This window comes from Leiobunum rupestre, chromosome 4, assembly GCF_980474605.1.
Source record: "Leiobunum rupestre chromosome 4, qqLeiRupe1.1.hap1, whole genome shotgun sequence".
In the NCBI taxonomy this organism is placed as follows: Eukaryota; Metazoa; Arthropoda; class Arachnida; order Opiliones; family Sclerosomatidae; genus Leiobunum; species Leiobunum rupestre.
In genome coordinates, this window is record NC_143387.1 from 69,357,685 (window position 1) to 69,370,160 (window position 12,476).

The 12,476-nt window shown below is 36.8% G+C and overlaps 1 protein-coding gene across 3 annotated transcripts in view; it reads right to left on the bottom strand.

Annotated features, from left to right (window-relative positions):
- Positions 1 to 510: 510 nt before the first annotated feature.
- The window catches only part of LOC149948874 (uncharacterized), a 44,531-nt gene continuing 32,565 nt past the window's right edge, over positions 511 to 12,476 (bottom strand). Inside the window, exons 3-4 of one of the 3 annotated variants that reach the window (XR_016480713.1) lie at positions 844 to 1,411; positions 511 to 732 (exon numbers count right to left, since the gene is read on the bottom strand). Coding sequence is in view for 2 of the 3 variants with exons in the window: in XM_090174038.1 (XP_090030164.1) it covers positions 1,081 to 1,411 (331 nt within the window). In the remaining variant the exon portion in view is untranslated. Of the gene's footprint in view, positions 1,412 to 12,476 lie in introns of all 3 variants that reach the window. The other 2 variants (XM_090174039.1, XM_090174038.1) reach the window with 2 other exon arrangements.

Sequence of the window (12,476 nt, forward strand, 5' to 3'; positions counted from 1 at the left end):
TTTTGAGAGCTTTATCTATTGAATAAAAGTTAACCATCCCCGACCTATAGAGTCTCTCGAGCTGATTGATACGCGGGGAGAAATAAAATGCACTGTGGAAGGGTATCAAAAACCTGCCCTCTTAATTTACTGTCCATGCGTCATCTAACATTTTTAAGCACCTGTTTTCCTTACACTTCGGGTTCATACATTTATTTGTTCCAACCGTTGAGTTCGCTTCAGCTGTTTTATATTTAAATTCTGAAATTGTATGAACTAAACCAAGAAACAAAAGACAATTTTGGTAATTTTATTACTGTTTATTTGTTATTATTGCATTAGCAGCGGCTTGAGACGCGAATTGTGCACAAATTGTAATTAAGTTAGGTCGCGTTGGTCCTTACGATAAAAATTCTTGGCTTTAACATTATGAGCGTCTACGATTAACTTTTGTTTTAAATATTTGTTTAGTAATATACGGAATTCATAGTAAATATATTTTGGTATTTCCTTTGTGATTTTTTCTTTAAATTAATTCGCGGTTGTGTTATTTTTCCAAAGCGCGCTGTGTTTTTCTGAGGGGCAATAAAATATATTTACATACGATTCAAACCGAACATTTTATACATTTTTTATTAGTTTTTTTTCATTCAATATAATGTTCTTCGGTATCAGACAGTCTCTTTTTTCACGAAATAATTCAAAAACTAGCGACTGGTAATTTCACAGTTCTGTTCAAGAATTGACGCGATTCTGATGAAATAAATAAAAATCATGTTTTCAAGCCTATTTTTTTTCGTAGCTAAAAATGGTAAGTAGGATATGGAGTAGATTTACATTTCAGAGATAAAAATAATAAATTACCGGTAATGAAAATAAAATGTCCATTTTCGCGGTGGGACGTCTCGAGCAGCAGCGTCCGAGTGTCCGGCTCCGCTTGACCACGCGCGATTTGAAGAGAGCGCGCGATTTTCTTCTTTTTTGATTAAAAAACCGAAAGTTGATTATAAAGACTAGTTTCGCACCGCGCATGTCCATTTTTCGCTATTTAGTAGTCCTTAAAAGTTCGCTAGATGGCGCGACGAATGTTGGGTAGTAGATTCAGCAAATAGGAGGCGAGGAGATGTAGGTGGGCGGTCTGTCCGCCGACGAGTGAAGGTGATGGTGATGGTGGTGGCCGAGCCCCGGCGGTCCGTTCTGTTGGTCAGCTCCCAGTTGTCCGTTGGGCGGCCCGCCTCCCGGGGGCGGTCCTCCGGGGCCTCCCGCCCACGGCTGCAGGTTCTGCAGGGCGTGCAAGGAGGCGTTGCTGAGGCAGAGGGGGTCCCGGGTGGCCGACTCGTAGAGGCTTTTGGAGACCACTTCGGCCTGCAGCGACATCATGAGGCGGTTGGCCGCTTGCCTCTCCGCTTCTCGCTCCTCCGCTGTTTGCCTTCTGGGTGAAACAGAACAAACGCGAAAGAACCAAAATTAGTGCACCACTCATTTCAGACACTTCTTTATACGCGTATTCAAATAAAGTAGCTGGTGGCAAGGAGCAACAAACACAAGGAGAACGCAGCTAGCCTTTAAACACGCTAACGCAGGGTTGCGTACAAATTTCATTGGACGAGCCTTTACGCTGAACGTTTTACGGAAAGGGGGAAGACAATTTCCGAATTTTCCCCTTCCGACGGCTGCAGGCGATAATGCGTCTAGCCAATGAAAAATGTACGCGAGAAAATAAACGACTTTTGAAGGTTTGCATTGTCCTTGTGCGGGGTGCTGTGCCGACACCATTTGTGTTCTTTAAAAAAACTTTAGGGTGTTTTTTGTCGATTCTTTTGGCAATTTTGTCAAAACAGGGACTTTTTGGGTTATATTTTATTGCAATTTTGCAAATTTAGGCGGTTTTGTCGATTTTCTTTTGAATTTTTTGGAAATTTCTGAATATTAGGTGACGCAGAATTAAACAAAACGCTAAAAACATTTTTATCAAAAATCCATCTAAGAAACCCGCATTTTGTTCAAAACGTTTTAAATGTTTATTTTGAAAGATACTTTTTCAATATTTTTCGTAGGAAAGTAAAGTATGAGGAAGAGTTTAAAGCACGTTTTAAACTATAGGCTTTATTTAAAGTTTTTATGGTTTTAAAACAGTTTAAAACAGTGAACCGTAACAGGAACATTAACACCTTTCTTTTCGAAAGAATATGCTTTTTTCCCCAGCGCGATCTTAAAAGTTAATTCTACTGCTTCAAAGGATAAACATTTCCTATATATAAAATTGTTTAGACTAGATATGTGCCACAAAAATATAAATTAAGTGTTTAACTTGAAGTTTGTTAAAATTCCAGCCATTTGCTGCAATCAAACTACAGGTTTCTTCTTTTTGAGTATGAAGGGGCCAGAAGGTTTGGTCAGATTTCAAATAGGCTCCCGAAATAAGTGTTTAATCTAGGCGTATTGGGCGCAGAGTTGACCACCGAAACACCCTGCAATAGGAAATATTTAGGAAATTATAGGAACGTTCAGGTGAATTTATAGGGAATTATAGGAACGTTCAGGTGAATTTATGGGAAATTATAGGAACGTTCCGGTGAATTTATGGGAAATTATAGGAACGTTCCGGTGAATTTATAGGAAATTATAGGAACGTTCAGGTGAATTTATAGGAAATTATAGGAACGTTCAGGTGAATTTATAGGAAATTATAGGAACGTTCAGGTGAATTTATAGGAAATTATAGGAACGTTCAGGTGAATTTATAGGAAATTATAGGAACGTTCAGGTGAATTTATAGGAAATTATAGGAACGTTCAGGTGAATTTATAGGAAATTATAGGAACGTTCAGGTGAATTTATGGGAAATTATAGGAACGTTCAGGTGAATTTATAGGAAATTATAGGAACGTTCAGGTGAATTTATAGGAAATTATAGGAACGTTCAGGTGAATTTATAGGAAATTATAGGAACGTTCAGGTGAATTTATAGGAAATTATAGGAACGTTCAGGTGAATTTATAGGAAATTATAGGAACGTTCCGGTGAATTTATAGGAAATTATAGGAACGTTCCGGTGAATTTATAGGAAATTATAGGAACGTTCAGGTGAATTTATAGGAAATTATAGGAACGTTCAGGTGAATTTATAGGAAATTATAGGAACGTTCCGGTGAATTTATAGGCAATTATAGGAACGTTCCGGTGAATTTATAGGAAATTATAGGAATAATTTGCAGACCTCGTGAGTAGATAAAGTATTGTATTAAAGTGATATTACATTTTCATTTTAAAACGCCAGCCAGCCGTAAAAGCCAATGAAATTAGTTTTTAAATAAAAGACTGGCTGTTTTTGAACGCTTTCTATCGAACTTTACAATTATATGGAAATCAAAAACGAAGTATGAAAATTGTCCAATTATAGGAAGTTATAGGAAAAGTTATAAAATATAGGAAGTGAGGTCTCGGCGTTATGTGCATACTCTTCGCTTAATCTGACTGCGCATAATCTCGGCGTAATTTGCGTACCCTAAGCGTAATCTCGGCGTAATTAGCGTACCCTAAGCGTAATCTCGGCGTAATTAGCGTACCCTAAGCGTAATCTCGGCGTAATTAGCGTACCCTATCGTAATCTCGGCGTAATTAGCGTACACTAAGCGTAATCTCGGCGTAATTTGCGTACCCTAAGCGTAATCTCGGCGTAATTTGCGTACCCTAAGCGTAATTTGCGTGTTTTCTCGCTTCGCAAGATTATGTATCTTCACCCTCAAAATCCAAACGATTCTGTGGCCCTTTAACTTTTAATTTTTACAAGTTTCTGTTCTCCGTGGATAGATGGCGCTCTTTTCGCGTGGAAAGAAGGCGAAAATCCTTCGGTTTTTACATCATGGAATCGTCCGCTTGTCAAGAAAATGAACCGTTTTTAAAGGGAATATAACCTGCAAAGCAATCTTAATGGAAGACCCCTTCAATTTATCAAATTACCCTGTACAGTGGCGCCAAACATTTCTAAATCCAAAGGCAAGAGCGGCCAGAGCTGCAAACGTTGGTGTTCCACACCAAATACCTGAGGTTATATTCCCTTTAAATGGGGGTTGGCACGCGGAGTTTGCACATAGTGGCGACCAGCTCCGTACAACGCGTCAAATTATCCGCCATTCTTGCAAAAGAGCGCGAGACCGAGAGTCACTTTTAAAAATATGTGATAAAAGTGTAAGATGACGTAACTGGGCGAATTCCGGGAGTTTCGGAGGGAGAACGAACGGGCTCCCTCTGGCGCCGAGAACACGAAGCGTTTCTAGCAGCTGTCATAAGGCAACTCGCGGCTTTGACTTAAAGATGATAGATGGCGTACGAGACCTATTAGCCTAAGACGCGCGTCGCTTTCGGTATCGGGCAGCCAGGCCACGGCTAAGAAAGAATATATATAAATTTCCTTTTAATCATACTCTTTGCGCGGGCCAATCCGCTTTGCTTTTAAAGCTTAGAAATATATCGGAGGACGATTACGGATGGCGATTTTATTTTCTTCATTTCTAGCGTATAATTATATTTTAATAGCGGACCTTCTACGAGTAGCTTGGTTTTTCTGTAGCTTTTATTTCCTTCATTTCTAGCATTGATGCGCTGTAATTATTTTAATAGAGCTGTCATGTTGTAAATTGATTGTTATTTTTTTATCTTGGTTTTTTTTTTAAATATTAACGGGCCTTTTCTATTGAACTTCTTGAATTTTTTGCATAATATAAACATGGTAATAGGTGGTATTCACGAGAAGATGGCGGCCATTGCTCTAAGGTAGATAGTTATGGGGAAAGGGGGATGACACTAGCCTTCCACTACAGCGATAATGACGTCACGAGAATACACCCTTGAGGCGGTATCGATATCGACTTAGTTTAGAAACAAATTTTGTATTGTATAGTTTACGCTGTTTTAAAGTAGTTTTATCTGTTTGTATAGGCAGAATTACTTAAGTTTTTACATTGGCGGCGATAAATACCAGGTTTTGGTCCCCAATTTCCATATTAGAAGCGAGTTTTTATAATAGTTAATTTTACGTTTCGATTCCCTTATTTGTTATTATTTAGCCGAAGTAAGCATTTTAATTTTCAATAGGCATTGTAACCCGGCCACCTGAATTAATGACTTTGAAAGTCGCTCGATGACTTAGGCCTAAGGTGGTGCCTTCGGTATTAGCCTAGCTGATTATTATTATTAGCGAAAATTAGCTTAAATAACATTGCAGCTTTATTTTATTATTAACTACTTGTGGTTAGTTACCGTCGTTACCCAGAAGGTACACGCAGCGCCACTTCGGTTTGCGGCGTACGGGTGAACTTCATTGTCAAGTTTATATTTTTTGTTATTTATAAACGAGTTGTATCAGGGTTGCCACAGTTTTTCAGATTCAAATTCCCTGACTTTTCCAGGTTTTCCCTGACCGTCTTCGGATATTTCCCAGGACTTATTTTGTGCCAAAATGTTCTTTTTTTACCTATATTTTAGAATAGGTTTCCTATTGGCACCGAAAATTAAAATCCCTGACATTTCCCTGATTTTCACACTAATTTTTAAAATTGCCAGACCTATCCCCGATGTTTACACTAATTTTTAAAATTGCCAGACCTATCCCCGATGTTTACACTAATTTTTAAAATTGCCAGACCTATCCCCGATTTTTACACTAATTTTTAAAATTGCCAGACCTATCTCCGATTTTTACACTAATTTTTAACATTGCCTGACATTTCCCCGATTTTTACACTAATTTTTAAAATTGCCAGACATTTCCCTGACTTTAACACCCATATTAAAATTCCTTGACTTTTCCAGGAATTTCAGATACTGTGGCAACCCTCTGTATAGATTCTTTAAATTTCGTTTTGCTTTTGACATACGAATGCTTATCAACGAACACTTTATTTCACATTTCTTCCACCAAAGTACCTGGCCCTAGTTACGTTAAAATCTATTTTTATCAATTTATTTAACGAACCGATCAACGTACTGTTTATATATTTTCCTTTTATTGAACTGCCCCAAATGTGTGGCAACTTGAGAAGCGACGATAAATTGCAGATGGCGCCATTGTCGTTAAATAATGAGTATACACTTAAACACATTATAGGGGCTCATTTATCCGTTTTATTTTATCGCTTTGGAACGGGCTCTCACGTACCTGTATATTCTTCTAAAAGTTGCGGTATCAATTTTAACGAGGACTGGAGAATTTTGTTTCTCGTTATCGGAAAACACATACGTTGGATTCAATTAGAAACAGTCTCCAATTTTAGGCTGCTGCGGGTGATCTCTTGTAAAACGCACAGCGAGCAAAATGGCTGGGTTTCGTTCGCATTTTGAACCATTCGACTGTAGATTTAGTTCTTTTTTTTACTTAAAAAACCGTCGCCACCATGTCGCCAGTTTCAATTTGAAGGTTTTAAATCAATGGTATTCATCTACGGGGTAGGGTTGCAATTGTTTTAATAAAAATGGTCGTTTTTAAGCTGCAATTTGTTTAAACGGTTTAAGAAAACTTTTAAAACATGTTTTATTTATTAATCCACTATAGATTAGGAAATACTGCAATATGCTTAAGCAGTTTTAAGAAAATACTGCACTATGTTTAAGCAGTTTTAAGAAAATACTGCAATATGTTTAAGCAGTTTTAAGAAAATACTGCAATAGGTTTAAGCAGTTTTAAGAAAATACTGCAATAGGTTTAAGCAGTTTTAAGAAAATACTGCAATATGTTTAAGCAGTTTTAAGAAAATACTGCAATATGTTTAAGCAGTTTTAAGAAAATACTGCAATAGGTTTAAGCAGTTTTAAGAAAATACTGCAATATGTTTAAGCAGTTTTAAGAAAATACTGCAATATGTTTAAGCAGTTTTAAGAAAATACTGCACTATGTTTAAGCAGTTTTAAGAAAATACTGCAATATGTTTAAGCAGTTTTAAGAAAATACTGCAATAGGTTTAGGCAGTTTTAAGAAAATACTGCAATATGTTTAAGCAGTTTTAAGAAAATACTGCAATATGTTTAAGCAGTTTTAAGAAAATACTGCAATATGTTTAAGCAGTTTTAAGAAAATACTGCAATATGTTTAAGCAGTTTCAAGAAAATACTGCAATATGTTTAAGCAGTTTTAAGAAAATACTGCAATATGTTTAAGCAGTTTTAAGAAAATACTGCAATATGTTTAAGCAGTTTTAAGAAAATACTGCAATATGTTTAAGCGGTTTTATGAAAATACTACAATTTGATTAAAACGTATTAAGAAAATACTGCAATATGTTTAAGCAGTTTTAAGAAAATACTGCAATATGTTTAAGCAGTTTTAAGAAAATACTGCAATATGTTTAAGCAGTTTTAAGAAAATACTGCAATATGTTTAAGCAGTTTTAAGAAAATACTGCAATATGTTTAAGCAGTTTCAAGAAAATACTGCAATATGTTTAAGCAGTTTTAAGAAAATACTGCAATATGTTTAAGCAGTTTTAAGAAAATACTGCAATATGTTTAAGCAGTTTTAAGAAAATACTGCAATATGTTTAAGCGGTTTTATGAAAATACTACAATTTGATTAAAACGTATTAAGAAAATACTGCAATATGTTTAAGCAGTTTTAAGAAAATACTGCAATATGTTTAAGCAGTTTTAAGAAAATACTGCAATATGTTTAAGCGGTTTTATGAAAATACTACAATTTGATTAAAACGTATTAAGAAAATACTGCAATTTGATTGAAACGTATCAAGAATATATGTAAAACGTGTTTTGAACTATTATTCAAAAAACTGCAATAGGTTTAAAACGTTTTAAGCAGTTTTAGGCAGATCAAAAATAAAACTAATGTTTAAAACAGGATTTAAACAACCATTTTAAAGAAATGCAATGTGATTCAAACATTTTAATCAAATTTATGCAGGTTTAAACAGTTTTGAGACACGATTTATTGTAATTTTTTGTATTTTTACTTATTGACGTTTTAAACTTATTACGCAACGTAATCTACCATCAAATAGGTATTAAAACAATGCAGAAATTGAAAAACGTTAATTGTTATTTACTGGCCTGGAGCTCACTTCAAAGTGCTCTTCTGAGTTTAAATCCGAACAAGCATTTAGCGATGGGTCCGTTTTTGGCAGGTTCGTCACGCTCTTGTCGGCGTCGACTCTAGACGTCAGTTTGACTGCTACCTCCCCCCCCCCGGCACCCCTCCACCCCGGGCTGAAGCCCCTATTTCTTTTTAAATCGGCAAAAATGCCCGCGCGATCATTTTAACCTTTGCGCGACGATTGAAGACCTACCGCTTACTTAATAGCGCAAAGTCAGTTGACTCGGCTATTCAGTCCCCTTCATCGGCGCAATCAGGTAACCAACGAGCGTGTATTTCCAAGAATGCATTCGGGGTTAACGGGCAATAAGTGGCCACTACTGTAGCCTACGCTTTCATGATTCCCGGAATATAGACTCCGCCTACACGGGGAGAGAGAGCCCGTGATCGTGCCGTCAGAAAGGGGGAGAGATTATACACGCTAAGGCGGAGGGGCGTGGCTTTTCTTCGGGGAATCACGAGGCGAACGGGACGCGTATTCTCCCTTCCGCCGAAAATATTCTTGGTATTCCTATTGGAAATTCATTCATTGGGAAGACAGTGGCCGCCGTTCGGAGACGGAGTTGGCAGCTCGCAGTTCTTTTAATCACAGTGTCCAAAAAATACTTTTCTTTATATATAATGTTCGTTTGGCGAAAACGCTACCGAATGAGACTCGCAACGAATTTTAAATGGGCCTCCGAAACTCTGCGGGGGGTACGCGGTTCGATTGGCCTTTCTTTCGACCTGGTCTTCACTATTCCAGTCGTGTCGGACGAATGTCGATCTCGGAATTGAAGAGAGAAAATCATTTGCAAGCGATTCCGTTTGATGAATAATGAATTAAATGAATTATAATTGCTTCGGAATCACCGGGGGGGGGACCCTCTCTCCTATAGTCTGTTAAGCGTTTCTTGCTGTTGAATTCCTGATTAGTTTTCACGCTCGATTGAAAGCTATTACGAGTGTAGATGTAGAAGTGAATTTATTGAGAGGCAAAATCTTTATTCATCATTTTGCTATGAATTTATAAACGCTTATAAAAAGCGGTTGTATGTTAGAACGACGTGGTACGCGGACGAACGATGGAAAGTATATTGGACTCTTAATCGTCTTCTATCTATAGCGCCAAAAAATTAATTTTACGTTTTGGTCTGTAGAATATTCGAACGGCAAGTGACATTAACGACTCATATAAAGTGGTGGGCGTTTTCATTTCCAGTCAAAATTATTTCAATTTTACATATTAATAATAATCAGCTAGGCTAATACCCAAGGCACCACCTTAGGCGACTTATACTCCGGGTTGGACATAAGGCACTAGTCACGGCATTTGACTACTAAAATTAATCGAAAACTAGGGGGCTCACTAGTCAATCTGATTAGTGAAAAATGCATCTAAAATATTTTGTTGTTTGGGAAATTAATCTCAAAATTGAAACTTCTCGCTGTATTCTGTCGTCATTTTCACGTGAAATGAAGTCAGACAGCGGCCATTGTAACGAGGGGTGACAATAGCCTTCTACGATAAAGATTGCGTCGGAAAATGTTTGACGCTTTCGCGAGCACGCCATTTTCCGTCGTCTCGATAATAACTATCATTTACGCGTAGTATTAACCGGTCTCTTATTAGTCGTTTTAGATTCCCTTCGAATAAATATGTTTACGTCATACGAGGCCCCGCAGGCTCGCGACGATTCAATCAAATTGAGACAAACCCTTTTTTATTAAGAAGAATTATTCAAATGTCGACGGACCAACGTTAACGAGATACGCGTTACACCCGTGGCATCGAAGGGATCGTAAAAGTTGAAATCTATAAATGACTTTTCGAGGTTTCGTATCGAGAAAATACGACGATTAAATGTTTTCTTCTAAGTTCCCCGTTTAAACGTTTTTCGTATGAATTTCCAGAAGATGGCGCCGCCGGTCATCAATCTAATGAATCCATCTTTTATTTATGGAAGCGCTTCTCGCGATCCACTTCTCAGCGTGGCGATGGATATTAGCATTTGTTCGACACTCGGATCGCCTTAAACTGTTTTTTCTTCGACGATTTTGATTCCCGATCGCCATGTGTTTAATGATTTATTAATCGAAACGAAGCCGGAGGCTGCCCCGGATTTAATTGTTTTTCTTCAATTTTATTCAGTGGATGCCATTCGGTTTAACACATTTCAGTATCAAGTTTATTTTTACCATTTTCAATACCTATTCTCTAATACCCTTTTCAGGCATTAGCTGAATTAGGTTTATTTTAAAGGCCGACTACATAAATCTTCGGTTTACTCTGTCTTTCACTGGAAGTCGGCTGACTGCAATACAGATGTGCCATGCAGTCAGCCTAGTTCCAGTGAAAGACAGAGTAAACCGAATATTTATGTAGTCGGCCTTTAGGCTAATAAATTAATATGTTATCTAATACTATTTTCAGGCATAAGCTGAATTAGGTTTTTTTAAAGGCCGACTACATAAATATTCGGTTTACTCTGTCTTTCACTGGAACTAGGCTGACTGCATGGCACATTGTGTATTGCAGTCAGCCGACTTCCAGTGAAAGACAGAGTAAACCGAAGATTTATGTAGTCGGCCTTTAAGCTAATAAATTAATATATGTTACCTAATACCCTTTTCGGGCATAAGTCAAGTTCTCTTTATTTTAAGCTAATAAATTAATATACGTTACCTAATACCCTTTTCGGGCATACATACCTTACTGAAAATTGAACTCTCAAGACAATTTACCGATAATTTTTTTAAGCCCCATTTGTTAAAAACTCGTGATTAAATTCACGTGCTTCCTGTCGGTGAAAAAAACAAACCTGCACAATTTTATCGTGATCGCCTCAACTTGAGCGAAACAAATTTGTATCGATAATTTCGAAATGAATCTAATGAGTGGAACCCTTCTTTTCAATTCCTCGTGAGTAGAGCGTTCGATTGATAAGATTCATTCAGCACTAGCTTTAAATCCGATTTAGCAGTTTTGAGTATAATATGTAAGGTCTTATCTCAAAAGGCGCATGATTTTGTATATGTTTTCCTTTTTACCGAATTTTCTTAAATCACGCGGTTTTTTCGGTTTTATCCGCAAGAAACTAATCGAGTAACTGCTTAATCCGCGCGGCAGAGCACGCAAATCATTCCAAGATAATTATGCAAATTACGTATACGTGTGAGACCGGAATTGACGAAACCTTCAGACGAAAGAATCGTCCGCCCGAAGTTGGCAGTGTCATCACGTATGGGCCCATATCTTGGATGAATCACCCCTGAACGCTAACCGCTTAGAATTTCCTTTATCTCTTACACAAACTTTCTATAGAAATTCTATAAAACTGTAATCACAATTCTATAAAACAAATTTCCCAAATTGCTATATAATCTATAGAAATTGTGGTCATTAATCGATAGCCAGCGGTAAAACCTAGAATTTCGGAGCTGTTCTCTATAGAACTGTAATTTCAATCCCATAGATTATGACCCAAATTGCTAGAATCTTTAGAAATTTTAGTCAATATTCGATAGCCAGTGAAATTTACAGAATTTTTGAGTTGCTCTCTAAAGAAATATTTATAGAGCACTCTATACTATATAGAAAACCTTTTTAAGGGAGCGTATAACTAGGCGATATGGTCGTTTGCGTCAACACCTTTCTAGTTCAATAGTTCAAGTACAAATTATATGTAATTGGCTTTACAAGTCTCTTTTTAGAAGATTATACCTAATTAAGTATTGACTTAAAAATTGTACTCTATTCGAGAAAATTAATATCACGAGTGTAAATAGAGTAGTTTCAGTTCGTAGCTTTGGCTATGGCCGCCATTTTGTGCGGGATTTTTTCTCTATGGGAAAAAGCATAGGTGACGTCGTGTCACGTGATACTGAAATCACTGTATAGATAAAATCTATTCTCAGATAACACTCGCGTTATCTGAACCAAGCTATTAATAACGATAGATCAGACATCAGATTATCTACATTTTACGTTTAGGTAGTATCAGATCAGTTGATACGGGTGAAATTTATACAAAACAGATAACAAGAAAATAATCTGAATAAATCGTAAACCGACCGACAGAAATTGAGCGATTAAGTTCCTATCAAAATCTCAATTACTTTTTAATTTGATTTGCATTCCTCAAGATTACATCTATTAAACGTATAAGTCAACTAACAATTGTAAGTGAATCTGGTGTGATCAATTTTATCCGTAAAGTTCAGATCGGTTACTTTTGATCATGAATCAGATACTATTTATGATCAGACTTTAAAAGATTAAGAAACAACTGAAAAACTTATTATCTTGAGATATTTAAAAATGACGACCCGAATAAATTGCTCAGCGCTAACTTGAACTAGACCTAGAAAATGGCAATGGTCACTGTAATCTTGGAATTATTATATGGTGGAGAAA